This window comes from Grammomys surdaster, unplaced genomic scaffold (genome assembly GCF_004785775.1).
Source record: "Grammomys surdaster isolate TR1022 unplaced genomic scaffold, NIH_TR_1.0 126219, whole genome shotgun sequence".
In the NCBI taxonomy this organism is placed as follows: domain Eukaryota; kingdom Metazoa; phylum Chordata; class Mammalia; order Rodentia; family Muridae; genus Grammomys; species Grammomys surdaster.
This window is the reverse complement of record NW_021621022.1, coordinates 4,944,027-4,960,467: the sequence shown is the minus strand read 5'-3', so window position 1 is coordinate 4,960,467 and position 16,441 is coordinate 4,944,027. Positions and strand designations below refer to the sequence as shown.

The 16,441-nt window shown below is 46.2% G+C and overlaps 1 protein-coding gene across 1 annotated transcript in view; it reads left to right on the top strand.

Moving 5' to 3' along the window:
- The window catches only part of Scara3 (scavenger receptor class A member 3), a 34,593-nt gene extending 18,466 nt beyond the window's left edge, over positions 1 to 16,127 (top strand). Inside the window, exons 4-6 of the mRNA XM_028758830.1 lie at positions 2,095 to 2,193; positions 3,433 to 4,476; positions 14,340 to 16,127. Of these exons, the coding sequence (XP_028614663.1) occupies positions 2,095 to 2,193; positions 3,433 to 4,476; positions 14,340 to 14,791 (1,595 nt within the window). The 3' untranslated portion in view covers positions 14,792 to 16,127. The remainder of the gene's footprint in view (positions 1 to 2,094; positions 2,194 to 3,432; positions 4,477 to 14,339) is intronic.
- Positions 16,128 to 16,441: the final 314 nt, after the last annotated feature.

The following is a 16,441-nucleotide window of genomic DNA, read 5'->3' as shown; positions in this document are numbered from 1 at the left end:
CCACCAGCCCACTCCCAGTGACCCACTGCCACCAGCCCACTCCCAGTGACCCACTGCCACCAGAGAGGCTCTGCCTCTGAAAGGTGTGCCTTCCACAACAGCAGCACAACTATGGACCAAGTGCTCAAAACCATGAGCCAATAGGGCACACTTCACACAGAAACCATAACAAGATGAGAAGGCAGGATAAATTAGTGCAAATCCCAAAAAACAAATTAATATACAATTACAAGATGTGAGACGTGCATTGAATAGGGAGGATTGCATGGAATGAGCCCTTGGCCGAGTAGACATTATGAGACATTAGAGTCAAAATAGCAATTATCAGGTCTTCCTATTTCTTTTCCTTGATGTATGGGCTCTTAACTGAGAGAAAGCTCAAACAAAATAACTATTGCCAACTGTAAAGTACTCCCCGGACCCAACAGTATATGAGATTGCTTTTGGGCTCTCTCAAATATGTTACTGCTACTAATTAATTTAATCTCTTCACTGATCTGTGATATAAAATGTTCACTAGAAGCCTGGGAAATCTAAATCACTTGAAGGCATAATGGTTTGGTGCTAAGAATGCTACCGCTATGTTTTCCTTTGGTAGATGGCTATTCTTTCTGGAAAGGTTCATTGACCGGCCAAAGTCACCCAACAGACTTTATATCCATCAGTTTCTTTGGGTGATTATAATTCTGTTCTGCCAGATGTGTCCTTCAGAGGATCTGTGTCAGTCATCAGTCCAACCTGTACCTTCTCACCACTGCCAGGGCCATCCATGACTCTGCTGGATAAACCCAGATATTCTGATTTTGCTGCAGCATGCTCTAAACCCTGCTGACTCACAGCTTTTTCAGGGTCCCCATCTGAAGCCAACTGTGAGGTAGCATAGACTTCTTTGGAGGAAACTTGGTACCAAAGATTTGTACAAATCAAAGGGTTGTGATCCAAGTGTTTATCTCAAGGGAAAAAAAATCATGTCCTCAAACCATCACAGTTGGGATTATTTCTAAGTTGGAGTATTGATTATATCTACATGTCACATGTCTACTATGTTAATAAGCTTAGGAGAGGAGGCACCTTGAGTATCCTCGGTGAGGGAGTATATTTTTTATAACCTTGATGTACTTCTATACAGAGCATGGTGCAGACACCGAAGCTCATGATTTTAAAGTGACTTTTAAGTCTCAGTAGAAAAAGTATTCCTGAAAACCAACCTAGATGCCCAACCACAGAAGAATGGGTAAAGAAAATGTGGTGTGTGTGTCTACACAACGGAATCTCTTTAACAATGGAGGAAGAGAATATGATATTTGCTGGAAAATGAATAAACACAAATATTATATTTTTCTCTAATTTATAGTTTCTAGTTTGTATAGAGATATATAAAATCTGACATGTATATATGACAGGAAAGGAGAAATAAAACTGTGTGTGGAACCAAGTGCATGGGGAGGAAGCAGGCAGGGGCTTGGGATGGGAGAAGAGTACTGGATATACACCATATTCTTATATGGCAATGTCTATGTATAACCAGTGTCATACATAGTGAATACACATGCTGAAATGTTTTTTTAAAAAATTTTAAAATTAAAAATAATCTCCTTTCAATCAGAGAAAGAATGAGAAGATGGTAGGGAGATGAAAATGCCCATGATGCCAAATCTATAAGAGAGATAGCTGGAATGGTCAGAGTAACACGGTTTTGCATTTTATTTTCTAAAGTATATGTCTATGTGACTGTCAAGTGACTATCCATGGACTCATGATTACAAGAAGTAGGTATTTGAAGGTATTGACTGCAGTGAGTGCTCTCTGGGTAATAGAATTAAGAATAATTTTATCTGTATGTTTGTGAATATTTACTATCCTAACTAATGAGGAGATCGTATTTCTAAAACCCAAGTTGGGAGGTGAATTATGATTCCTGTGAAGAGACGTGCTGAACTCGGGCAGTAAGAAGCATCTTGGCTTGGCCATTAGGGAGCCTTTCTCCTGGGAGAGGTATGGATGGTTTCTGTGGCAGATGGATGAAAATGATCTCACCAACGGCGGCTGCTTCTGAACCATGTTCCCAGCCCGGTGTCTCTTCTGTTTCCTCAGTTTTTAGAAAGGTGGACTCTCTCTCGGAAGATATCTCCTTGGCCCAGTCCATCTATAATAAGAAGCTTGTGTCAATGCAAGAAAATCTTCAAGGACTGGGTAAGATTCTAGTGTTTAGAAGCACACAGGACCTTCCACCGCTTATTATCCAGAGATGGGCAGATACTGCTTACTTCCTAAGACCAGGCAATGACCCACACTTCCCTCCCTGGCTGAGCATTGTCCTTGGAGGAGGGCTAGGATACTAGGGGGCAACAAGACCTGGGGCAGAGTTTTCCATATGGGCTGTTGATCCAGCCAGAGACCATATGCAGAGGAGGAAAGTAAGCATGATCCATTCTCAAAAGATGCCATATGATTTTTAAGACCTTGCAAAGCCTCCTGATGTGTGAGCCCATTTCAGGTCACTGCCTTAAGCCACAGCACAGTTCACGAGGGTCTCTAGCCTCTGCTCCAATCAGGAACATTCTAACAGACAGTGAGTCAGAAGGGGCCATCGCAGATGTACGTTTAAAGGTCATTTTCTCTGTTGCAAATAGAAAGTGCTGGCCTGATACCTACTGACAGAGTTCTATTTGGCAAGCTAATTCTCTATGCTTTATTCCTCAGGAGTCACAAAGGGAAAAAAAAAGTTCCCAGGGCCACTTTCCCCACAAGTATATTTTGAGATATCAATCAAGATAATAGATATTAAAATGTGTGTAGAATTTTTAAATGAGCGTACAATGAGGTTCTTGGCCCCTGCATAACAATTAGTTAGTAAGATCTATTCTTGAGAATGTAGTGATAGTACAGGACAGATATCCAAAATCTTGCATTTCTATTGCAAAGTAAAGATGGAATTCCATGGGGATGGTGAGGCTTTTCTCAAGAGTGGAGAGGGATATTCACAGCAGGAAAGTGAGCATGGTCCAGAAGCTGCTTGCCAGTTTCTTGTGCTTGTATTTCAAGAAGTACCTCTGGGGGTAGGGAGATAAGTCAGCCGTATAAGCACTGTGTCCTGAGTTTGGTCCCAAGAACCCATATGGAAAAGGTGGGTGTGGTAGCAGAAGCTTGTGATCCCAGTGCCCAGGGTGGTGGAAACAATTGGATTCTTGGAGTTCACTTGCCAGTCAGCCTAGCTGATTGACAAGCTCCAGGCCAGCAAGAGGATCTATCTCAAAACTCAAGATAAACAGCACCTGAGGAACAACACCTAAGGTTGTCCTCAGACCTCCACACACGAGAACATATGCATTCACACTTAGAAACATGTAGACACACACACACACGCGCACACACACACACAAACACCTTTGTCCCATTTGACTGAAAATCTTGTCCCCTTTTCTCCTGAAGACCCAAAAGCCCTGACCAATTGTTCCTTTTGCCGTGAGGCTGAGCAGCTGGGGCAAGAGATCAGGAAGCTCCAGGAGGAGCTGGAGGGGCTTCAGAAGATGCTGCTGGCCCAGGAGGTCCAGCTGGACCAGACCTCCCAGGCCCATGAACTGCTCTCCACCACAAGCAGTCAAATCTCCCAGGAGATGGGCAGTTGTTCCTTCTCCATTCACCAGGTCAATCAGTCCCTGGGACTCTTCCTGACACAGGTGAGGGGTTGGCAGGCCACCACAGCAGGCATGGACATCACTCTGAAGGACCTCACCCAAGAGTGCTATGATGTCAAGGCTGCTGTACACCAGATCAACTTCACAGTGGGCCAGACTGCTGAGTGGCTCCATGGGATCCAGAGGAAGACAGACGAGGAGACCCTGACCCTACAGAAGATAGTCACTGACTGGCAGAACTACACTAGGCTCTTTGGGGGTCTGCGAAGCACCTCTGCCAAGACTGGAGAAATAGTCAAGACCATTCAGGCCGCCCTGGGGGCTGCCTCGCAACGCATTAGCCAGAATTCTGAGAGCATGCACGACTTGGTCCTGCAGGTCATGGGCCTACAGCTACAGCTGGACAACATCTCTTCCTTTTTGGATGACCATGAGGAGAACATGCATGACCTCCAATACCACACCAGATATGCCCAGAATCGCACCGTCGAAAGGTTCGAGTCTCTGGAAGGACGTATGGCTTCTCACGAGATTGAAATCAGCACCATCTTCACCAACATCAATGCCACCGACAACCATGTGCACAGCATGCTCAAGTACCTGGACGATGTGCGGCTGTCTTGCACACTGGGCTTCCACACCCATGCTGAGGAGCTCTACTACCTGAATAAGTCTGTCTCCCTCATGTTGGGCACTACAGATCTGCTCAGGGAGCGCTTCAGTCTGCTCAGTGCTCGGTTAGACTTCAACGTCCGAAACCTCTCTATGATCATGGAGGAAATGAAGGCTGTGGATACACACCACGGAGAAATCCTTCGCAATGTCACCGTCGTCCGAGGTAAGAGGGGGGGTGGGCAGACCTCTCCACGGGCTTGGGTTATTGTTACACACAGGAGCACCTGATTTTGGGGAAATCTCCAAGAGTGTGTACATAGATAGAGGATGCTAGATAGGAAAATAGATTGCTGAAATCATCCTGTAGCCAATTCCCAGGGCAGCAGGCAACTTTAAGAAATGTCTTTGAGTATCTGGAGTGATGGCTCACTGGTTACGCACAAATGCTGCTCCTCCAGAGGCTCTAGTTCAGTTCTCTGCACCCACTGAAGGGGCTGACACTTGTCATGCTGACTTCAGGGGATCCAAAGCCCTTTTGTGGATTCCACAGGTACATGTACACATGTGCTATACACAATTTTTAATGTTAGAAAAATTCTGCCTTTGAGAGCTAGGCTTAGTAGTGCACACCTGTAATCTCAACACTCAGGAAGCTGAGGCAGGAGAATTATCAAGGATTTGAGGCCAGCTTGGGCTATACAATAAGTCAGAGATATAAATTGAAATCTCATCTCAACAAAAGGAACAAATTAAAAGATGGACGGGAGGAAGAGAGGCAGGGAGGTTCTTGTAAACCTCTTGGTGAAGGTGATCTGATTTCTAACTTTGCCTTTCATAGAAAATTCTATTTTATTCTTGGCTTCTTTTAGTCCTCATAGACAAGTTTTCAGATCTTGTCTTTTTGAAACCATGTAAGCTCACTTTTTCCGTTTCTCCAACCTCATTAATGCCTTTGTCTGTCTGTCTGACTATCTGTCTCTCATAGATTGGTCACTCTAATAGATTCTTCCTCTATATCCTATATCTCCCTAAGTTCTTTTGCTCACTAGAATTCTACAAAACAAACAAACCAGAACTAGCAGAATGGAGGTATTTAAATGATAGTCAAGTGACAGAAAGATAGATACATAGATAGATACATAGATACACAGATACATAGATATCATAAGGAATTGGTTTGTGTGACTATGAAACTGGCAAATCCAAGATCTATAGAAATAATACTCTGATAAGAAGAATATCAGGCAGGAAGAATTCTTTTATTCAGAAGAGCATGAGTTTTATGTTTCATTCTGGCCTTCAACTGCTTAGGCAAGGCTAATCCCATATTAGGGAGGATAATTTGCTTTGTTCAGTCTACCAATCTATATGTCAACTTCAGTGAAAATCATCCTCACAGAAACACTCAGAGTGAAGCTTGATCAATTATCTAGGCACCTCATGGCCCCTTAAAGTTGATACATAAAATTAAGCATCGTGAATCTACACCTTGTCAACTTGTTGCCCACACATAGTTCCTTGGTAACCACTCTTAATCTCCAAATGAAGTTGGTAGTAAGGCCATGTTTCGAGCTACCACACAATACACTGAATTATCCTGTGTAAAATCAAAGCACACATATTAAATTTCCCACAGAAGAGGGATTATAGAACAATTTTCACTCTCCTCCTTTCTCAGAACTCAAATACTGTGAGGTCAATGTAGTCCATGTGTCCTACAGTTTAACAGATGGATGACAAAGGACTGATTGAGAGAGGAGATGAAACAAAGTACACACAGATCTGTCACAGTGGCAAGGAGGACATGCTCGTGACAATGCACACCTTATTTTTGTCATCAATCTAGTGGTCATAGCTAGGATTTATCTTCCACTTCCTGTTCCAAATCCCCTTTGCCCTCAGCCAACATTCCTGTGAATCATGGCTTCTCTTGGTTGGATAACTGGAAACCTTCATTTTTGAGGCTTCCAGGCCATTTGTATTCATGCCTAGATTGGGTGCACAAGTTTCTAATGACCTTAGTCATGTGAGCAAGCACACCATTTCCCTTTTTTCTTCCCTCCCTCTTGACCCAGAGTTCACAGGAGTCCTTACGTGGCCAGATGATAGTCTTTAACTTCTTGTTCAACTGAGTTGACACTGTGTCTTTGCTGAAGGCATTTGTCCTCTTGGAGCTTTCAACCTAGCAGAACACAAAGTGGCAGCAGTGTGCAAACATTTTGCTGGTGGATCACATTTTGTTGGTGGGTCACTAGGCAAAATTGTAAACGGGACCTTCTGATGATCTCTCTTTGATTTCCAAATTGTGATGAAAATGATGTCTGCTAGGCCTTATGATGTGACAGCATGGGAAGATCTGAAGTCCATTCCAGCCAGTCTCCTTCAGCCTTTGCTTCCTCTATAGTATCCAAGGCAGGGCCCTCTCCAGCTCATTTACTTGGACTACCTTTGGTCTTGGAACCTACCTTACTGATACCTAAGCCTATGTTGGCCTCTCCTGATGTCACAGTGTGTTTGTGTTTCCACTAGAGACCATTTTCTTCACTCTGGGCTGACCAGGTTGAGGAGGAGGAGGAACCTATTTGCTTGTTGCTGTGCTTTATTTTTGCAATGAAACTAGACACTGAGAATTTCTATGGGATCCAAACCTTTGCCACCATGTTTCACCAAAAATACACATTTGTGTGGCTTCTAGGGTTCAGTGCTCTAGTGATGGTTCTTATGGTGTATATTCTGCCAACTGTGTGGTGGTGTTAAATTCACTCAGAGAACAGAGGAGATTCCAAGCTTCTCAGGTGTCAGCCCATTTACACACACTAATTTGTGGAGCTTCATAACAAGCCTTGGGCAGTACCTCCACAAACCCCCACTTATCAGCAGTTTTGAGTTCTGTGCTTTCCACTACTCATGGTCGACAATGATCTGGAAACACTTAAGTGGGGAACTGCATCATTTAAGAGAGATATGCCTTTTAGGTAGGTGTATATAAGGAAGCAGGTGGTGCATCTGGGGTCAGCTACTATTCGTGATTTCCCACATTCCCTGGAGCCCTTGGATATATTCTCTACAGAAAGTGGGGTGGGGGGCATTGAAGAAAAGGTAGATATTGGTATGACTCTACCTTATAAAAAGGTAACCTAAGACAGGAGAATATGGTTAAGTGATGTGTACATGTCACAAAAGATTAAAAATCCTGGGGGTCTGGAGAAATGTTTTGAGGGTAAAGTGCTTACTGTACAAACACAGAGCCTGAAAACCATTCCTAGTATTCACATAAAAGCATTAGTGTAAACCTGTCATTCCAGCACTGGGGAGGTAGAAATGAGAGGACCCCTGGATCACTGGACAGCCAGTCTACCAAAAAGGGTGAGCTCCAGGTCCAGTGAGAGAACCTATTTCCAAAGCACATACTGGGGATCAATTGAGAAAGACACCTGGCATTGACCTCTGGCTCATGACATGTACATATGCCCACACATCACACATCTACACGTTCTCCCTCCTCCCCACCCTCCTCCCACCACCCTACTTCAGTTCTTCAAAATGTGTCCACTGTCCACTCATAAAAGGAGATGCTCAAAGCATGAGCTTGCAGGCACCTCAGACATTTCTACTTCCATTCTGCTTCACTATTGGGCAAGGGATGGAGATAGAGGAGACAGTACCTGAAGGAATTCTTAGAGATTGACATTTTGCCACTGCCTTGATCATAATGGAGTTCTTATCACAGAACCTTATCTTTAGCATTGTGGGACATCTGCTTGAGTCCATGGGACCCCCAGTTCAACATCTTCATGTTCCTGCCACCCCGGGTTCATTTTCTCATTGATATAAACAGGTGATGTGGGGTAGGGGAGAACACACTCAACTGCCGTTTGATTTTATGTATATACGACAAAGCCAGGCACTGAGTGTATGTATCTATGGGAACTGAAAGCCCCTTGCACCATTTTAGTGAGAAGATGCCATGTGTGTGGCCTCTAAGGTACAATTTTAAGTTATGTCTGTTGGCCAGCATTCTTCCTGATCTTTATGCACAGCTTTTCCTATCTGAAAGAAACTTTCCAGGTAAATTGAATACCCCATCCAAGAGAGAACTTGTCACCCACCTTCAGACATGTGCTGAGAATCTGAAATTGGAGCTGGCAGTGAAGGATTACCCAGCTGGTGTAGAGCTGGTGGCAGAAGAACACAGGTAGGGAGTTGGTAGTAACACAGGCAGTGAGGAGGCTTGCCTAGTACCTACTGAAGGGAAGGAGGCTGGGTTATAATTTGCTCTGGGACTTCGGGCAGAATTGTTTCATCTCTGCAACTGTGCTCTGTCATCTGTAAATGAAGGGGTAGGACCAGCCCCTTCCAGCTCTAATTCCAAGCCTCCATTTACGAGACAGAAATCCTGTGGGGTATCCATGCTAGTTAAACCTCTCCTGGAATCTTATCTCTTCCTAGTCTCTGGGATAATTTTTATGTCTGTGATAGACAATGTCCGTGCTAGACAGTGTCTCTGCTAGGACTATCCTTTGGGGAATTAGAGGCAAAGAAATCACCACTCATTAGCTAAGTGGTGGGTAGGGTTCTTCGTCACTTTCAGCTCTGTCTTGTCACCCACTGTGTTCTACTTTAATTTCTGTTTCTGTGACAAAAAGCAACTTAAGAAGGAAAAGGCTTATTCAGCTTTCCATTCCAGATTGCAGCTCATCGCTGAGGGGAAGTCAAGGCAAGAACTCAAGCAGCTAGTCACATCCCGCCAACAGGCAAGAGCAGAGAGAAATAAGTCCATGCAGGCCCACTTGCTTAATTGCTTGTCCACTCTCAGCTAGTTTTCTCCTCACTTATACTGTCCAGGGACCTCTTGCTTAGGGAATGGTGCTGCCCACAAGGGACTCTGCCTTTCTACATCAATTAACAATCAAAACCATTCCCTACAGACATGCTCCCAGACCATCCCGATCTAGATAATTCCTGATTAAAACTCTCTTTAGAGGCAATTCTAGGTTGTGTAACAGTGACAATTAAAACTGACTGGCACAAACAAGATCCTTAATATCTGCCCTGCCTATACCACAGGGGTAGTTGTGAGGATCAGTGCCAACAATGATGTTAACCTAAAAAGGCTATGTTAATCTAAGACATTCTTACAAAGTGAAATTATTGATGACATAGGCTCCTTGTCCTATTTAAAGATGTCTAACAGTTCACTGAAAGGCACTCTTGAAGTGTTTGCTCAATGAATGAATAAATGAAAGTAAAAACAGAGGGCAGATGCCAAGTGTGCAGAGGAATTAACCTTGCAGGCTTGTTCCATAAGTATCTCCTGCCGTATCCTGCTGTGTCCCATAAAGATTCAGGAGTTGATATCCTAAGAAGGGAACAATAAGCCTGGCAAGATGGCTCAGCGGGTTAAGGTGCCTGCTGCCAGCTCTAATAACTTGAGTTCAACTGCTAGGACTTGAAAGAAAGGAGGAGTAACTGACTCCAGCAGTTGTCCTCTGACCTCCAACCACATGCTAACACACATAATGCAAGCACTATACTATACACACAAATAAATAAATAAATAAATAAATAAATAAACAAACTGATAGATCGTAGATGCATAGATAGATACATAGGTAGATACATACATATATACATACATACATACATACATACATACATACATGATAGATAAATAGATAAATACATAGATAAATAGATAAATAGATAATTGATAGATAGACAATTTTTTAAAAAGAAAGAACAGGCTATCCTGTTCTGTTTGGCACAGGAGTTTTGTATGCAGTTGGCAGTGAAGAGGCGTCAGTAACCATGAGCCCTATTTTTGTCTGCCCAACCTTGTAAAGCTACTGAGAGTTTTCTTTGGTGCCCTAGCTACACTCTTCCATTTGATTTCCCAGTCTCTCTCTATAGAATGATCACTTCCCACAGTGCTCTGAGAGAAGAAGCAGCAGAAGTTGGCAGTCTGGCATCAGGGAGCCGCTTCTCCTAGGATCTCAGAACTTGGTGTCACTCCAGAGCTCCTGGGCAGATGCTCTGGCTCGTCTCTCTCAGTTCTCTTACCCTTGGTTGGCAGTGTAGACTGTTTCACAACAGTCCATCCTCAATAGACACACAAGTCCATCAGTACTTCCTCGATGATCTCTGGGTGATCATAGCTACAACTGAGACTCCCTGGCCAAGATCAGTGAAGTCACTGAACAGAGAGAAAGCAGTGGGGGAGATCAAGCCCAGCTACCTAACACACTAATGCCAGAGCTGGCATTCCAACCTGGGTCTCAGGAAGTTGCATCTTCCACTGGGCTAGACACTCAAGGGACATCTCTTGTATTTCTAGTTCCTTCTGTCTTCATCAGTGGACTCTGAGAGGTATCATGGACCCCTCTTACCAGCAGCTCACTATACCATGGGTGGGTAGTAGCATGTCTTAAGATACTAGATTTTTCTGGCCACTCCTATTTCTTTCATCTTCCCGAATCCTGGGTATGGACCACAGAACCACCACCCACTCTACTTACCTCAGACATGCAGTCAGTTGTGGTTGCTTCCTAATGGGCCCAAGAGCCTAATTACAGTCTGTAGCATCCTGAATAATGACTGGCCTCCCTGGAACTCCTTACCTCAACCATCATGCTGGTGTTTGCTTCTTGGAAGCTCAGAGCAGTTTTAAGCCCTCCTCCTCTCTGCCCTGTACTCTGCCCTCGCCAGTGTCTTATTATTGATAGGTCAATTGAAACCCTTGGTTTCAGCCTTGAGTCATCCCACTGTGCTAACTGCTGGTTGTTAACTTTGTCCCTGGATAGACTGGGATCCTCCAGCTCACAATTCTTATGGTCACCCAAGAATCTAAGAAAAGAGCTTTTCATCTCCCTCCCCCTTTTAAACTATAAGTAGCAAGGATAGAATCCAGGACCTTGCACATGCTAGGCAAGTGCTGTTTCTTGAGACAGGGTCTTGATATCTAGCTATCCAGACTCTATGTAGCCCAGGATGGCCCAGATCTCCCAATCCTCCTGTCTCTGCTTCTCAAGTGCTCAGCTTACAGCCATCACGCCTGGCTCTTCCTACTCTTTATGGACCCATGAGTGCTCTTCAGAGAAGGGTTCTAAAGCCCCTTCCCTTCCTCAGATAGCTGGATGAAAGAAACTCAGAAATCCATTTTGGAAAGTGATGGGGGCAGAGGTAGTGTTTGTGGGAGGAAGCCTGGGACAGAGCCCCATCATTTGTCCTCCTGGTGATGCCTGGGATTCATCTGGGCTCTCAGGGCTGGAACAGAAGTGCTGGCCACAAGAGTATGCACAGAGAAAGAGATGGCCTTTCCCTTCAGGGTCCTCCTTGCACTCTTGCTTGGGACAATCAAATGGGGGTGTGATGGAGGCCGAGACTTCTCCTCAAATGTCTACCCTAAGCATGATGGGCACATACTTCCTCCCTAGAAAAAGAAGACTCTGATCTGCCCTGGAAAGACCCAGGGAATGATTGGTGGTACAGTGGGCACAGTGGGCTTTTGGCCCTGCCTTTTCTCCTTTGCTGCTATCATGGAGAGCCTAGATATCCTCACAGTGGCCGCTGTGCTCCTCTGGGTCAAGGAAGAGAGGCTGTTTCCAGAAGACAGTGACACTGGAGAAAACGGGCCCCAAGGAGAAAGCAGGGTATATCAGATGTCCAGGGGGTGGGGCAGAGCACCCTTGTTATGATGAGATTTCTGAGAGTAGACATGGGGTGAAGTCACTCCCACCTGAAGTCAAAAAGGGTGGAGAACCAGGGGACTTGGAGAAGTCTCTGGGGCAGCCTCTATTCCCATGGCAGATAGAAGAAGAATCCAAAGAAACTTCCAAGCAGAAACAGGCAGAGACATGAAGCAAGTGCCCACCTAGTCATGGGGATGGGATGGGGTTCAAGACAAGGGGCTTTAGAGCCACAGGGCACTTTGACATTCAGTTGTGCAATGTTATGTTAAGAACAGCATAAGCGGTACATGTTAAAATGAATTCAGCTGTATTACAGACGATAGTTAGTAAGGCTAGGATTACTCAGCATTGCTCTGTCAGTCACACAGCCTCAGTCAGCTCCGACAGTCACAGGGCCTCTCCTCTGTAGAATGGCCCTCTACTTCTCCAAATCTCAGCTGGCCCAGATGCCAGGAGCAGAATAAGGACAGGCACTGTGATTTTGCCAGTTCCCAGAGAAACCTGCCAGGTTGGGGGAGGTAGACCCTGTCTGGGCATCAGCTTGGGCCTGTGCTGTGCTAGTAACTGCAATAGAGGACTCTCTGGGAATAGGAATAAAAGGGAAGGCCCCATCTCCTGATTTCTCTAATGCCAGGCTGCTACTATGACCCACCAGCTGTCCTCAGGCCAAAACCGCCTCCGCTGACATGCCACGTGAGCTGAGGCAGAGCTGTGTCCCATGGCAGGCAGATGGGGGAGGTTTTTATTGGCTCTAGTGGGGCTGACTGGTCAGGCTCTGGTTTCCAGTTTGGGTTATAATAGATATTCACTGACCTGTCTCCACTTCCACACAGAAACACTTTGAGAAGGAGATGCAGGATCAGCAGGAGGTAAGCAGTTGGGGCAGCAGGTCACATTAGCCAGCATGAAGGTGACCCAGGGCCACAGAATAAGAGTCTGGCAACTTAGAGAGCTCTCAGGTCTCAATACTCATCATCCCTTCCCTCAAAAATCCCATTCAGTTTTAGTCTCCACTTGAGAAGTCCTTAGAATTGCTTGTGTGTGCATGAGCCAAAAATACTCAAGGGATCCACCCCCCCCCCAATCCAGCTAGGCATATGCCATCATGCCCAGCTTTTTCACACAAGTTCTGGAAATTGAACTCAGATCCTCCAAACAACAAGCATTTTACCAACCAGACCCCTCCCCAGCCTACCAATGGGATTTCACTTCACTATCCAGATCTTAGTTAAAGGTATAGGACTAGACTCTACCTAGCTCAAAACCTCTTGACACTGCATTGCAAAGGGTCTGAAGTGTCGCCAGAGTCCTCATCGAGATCTGAGCCAGGCCCTAGGACTCACATCAATCCTGACACTCATGCCCACAGAGACCACAGAAGAAAACCAGGTCTGCACCAAGCTTTGTGTCCACACTGGTGAAAGTTCTTTTCTTCACAACCATTGCCCTCATCTCAGACCCAGCTCTGTTGCCTGTGGTCTTAAGGCATTCTACATACCCTGGTAGAAAGGCAGCTACTCTCTCCCATGTGCCCTCAGGATTGGTACTGATCTGAGAAGTGATGACTCTCAGCCTTAGTCAGATAGGAGGAAGGGAGGTCATTCAACTCCTGGCAAGTCCTCTATGCTGAAAGTCACATCTCTTCCACATCATCATCATCAGGCCTAAATTAAAGTTCCAGAGCTTGAGAAATGGCCTCTTCTAACAAACTCTGAGCTTTTCTGACTGCATGGAAGATTATATGTCCAGTGCTAAGATAGTGAGAAATGGCCCTTTGCTGTCTCTCTGGGACTCTGTGGCTTACCAGGGTTCCTGAGATACACATCTACTGCTTGCTTTCGATACACTGATGTCTCTGTGTGTCAGTTAAAGGCTCTGAAAGCAGCAGCATCAAGGGCTCATAGATGAGGCTGGAATAGACAGAGTGGGCTTTACGGAGAAGCAGGCCTTTCTTTGGATGCTTCTGTGAGTTAGGTCTCACCTTACGTTCTTCCCTTTTTCCTCTTTGTCCCTGATTGAGCACTCCTGTTCCCAGAGGCCCAATGGGTCACAGGATGTAGAACAGGGAGTAGATCTAGAAGGTCAGGCTGCCCTGAGGCAGGATGGGAGCATCCCGGATTACTGTGGCCTTTCCCCAGCAGAGCCATCCTCTCAGTCCTGCTGGGTGTGTGAGAAGCTGCAGGAGAACCTAGATCAGAACTAGGAGTGTTAGCAGTGCACAAGACCCAGTACAAGACACTGATATATGCTGTCGCATAGAACACACTTCAGCAACAGCAAAGAAATCAGAGGTAGCAGCCCTAAGCCAAGTGTCTGTCTAATCCTCAACTATCCCTGTGTCCACTCTGCTTACAGAAAGTCCTGAGAGTGACCCGTCTCTTCTTTTATCTGATCCTAGGTGTCCCCGGCCCTCCAGGACCAAGAGGACTCAAAGGAGATACAGGCGTGAAAGGACCTGTTGGTAGCAGAGGACCTAAAGGGGATCCTGGCAGTCTGGGACCCCCGGGATCTCAGGGCCCTCAGGGACAGCCTGGGGAACCAGGACCTGTGGGAGAAAGAGGACCAGCTGGCCCCCGAGGCTTTCCAGGCCTCAAAGGCTCAAAGGGCAGCTTTGGCACTGGAGGACCAAGGGGGCAGCCAGGCCCCAAAGGGGATGTGGGGCCCCCAGGACCAGATGGGCCCCCAGGGTCTCCAGGACCTTCAGGGCCTCAGGGAAAGCCAGGGATTTCAGGGAAGACAGGGTTACCAGGCCAGCGGGGAGCCACAGGGCCTAAGGGTGAACCAGGCATCCAGGGTCCCCCTGGACTACCTGGACCTCCAGGTCCACCAGGGAACCAGAGCCCCTACTGAAAAAAGTCTTTGGCCTGATGCTACCATTCAGGTTGGAGAGGGTGGGTCAGAGAAAGCAACCAGAAGGGCTTGCTATCTGCAATCATTGTTCTTTGATCCTAATATGAGGGGTGTCTCTTAGAGCTGACTGCATAGCCTTAAGCTTCCCAATAATGACTGTACCTTAGGAAAACAGCTCACCCCCTCCCCCTGACTTTTTTCTGCTGGCCAAAGGGGGACCTGCTGGGTTTCTATGCCTGGTTAAAGGGAAAGGTTTTGAGAGCCTGCTGGGGAGTGGGAGGGGTAGCTACCTGGGGAAGAATGTCTTAGATCTCTTGGATGGTAACTAGCTCTGGACTCCACAATGACTTAACATCCATGCGAGCCAGGTCTTGAAAAAACATCCAGGGAAGCCTTAGGGGCATTGTAGATGAAATTCCAGGGATAGCAGCAGACCCCCTGCACACACACGTAACAGTCATGGGACAGAGTCACATGGAGCTGCCTTGACCCACACTGGGCAGGAGAATTCTGCCTGGCTGGCATTCCTAGGCCTTGTGCATGGATGGTGACCCTGACAAGTTCAGAGGGTTTTTATTCACACGTCTAGAAAATTCCTCTCTTCAGTCTTACCTCTGTCTCAAAAGTAGCCTGGAAGGAACCCCAGCAGAGTTTCATCGGCAAGCTGAGAACCTACAGGTCCCAGAACATCCTGTTTGACTGCTATCCAGCTCCCAGGAAGACCACAGGGCTGGAGGTGGGAGGACACATAAGGGGTAAACTCCTCTCCAAAGCCACCCCTTGTTCAACCCAGTCTGCCATGCCTTGTTCCCAGTAATAGCCAAGGAGGAAGAAGCTGGTAACACAGTGGCTCTTGCCTCCTCTTGGTTGACCTGACAGACACACACTGACCTCACTCCACTATGACCCAAGATGGCTGGAGTTCTTCCCATGTGAACAGCAAGCTGGACCAGGCATGGGAAAAGCTGAACATGCACAAGGAACCTTTGATGTTACTTCTCATCTTTCATTAACTCCTTGCATACACTGGCAGAAAGGGATGATGGGAAAGGCCTGCATTGTCTTGACTCACTTTCTGTAGAGCTGCCCTGCTCCTTCATACTTCAGCAGACTCAGACACTCCTGGGCAGAGGCTAGAGTTATCTCCTCCCTTGCCCTGCCTCAGAGACCTGTCTTCTTCTTCCTGTTCAAAGGCTCTGTGCCAAACTTTCTCCTCAACATCAGTGTGCAACTGGCTTGCACGGTCCATCCGCCCCTGCTGTATAATTGCCCTGTCTACATATGATAATATCATGCAACACAGTATCACTGGCCCAGTAAAGAGCTGTTTCCAGTAGGGATGTGTCTTCTAGTGTTTGTACCCAACCTGAGGATGTGACTCCTGCAGGGATCCATTTCATATTGACCTTCAGAGAGGTATCCCTGGCAAAGGTTCTGTTGAAGAATCTTCGAGCTGAGAAGACTTCTTGGAGTTCCTACTGGTTGGCAGAGAAGCCCAACCAAACATCTAAGGAACCATATGTGGGTCACTGACTACACTGCTTAAGGGTCATGAGAGTGAGCAAAGCCTAAAAGCCCAATGTGGTAACCTTTCCTATCAAAGGCAGACATGGCTATAGCCTTGCATGAACCCAGAAAGGGAAAAGAGGA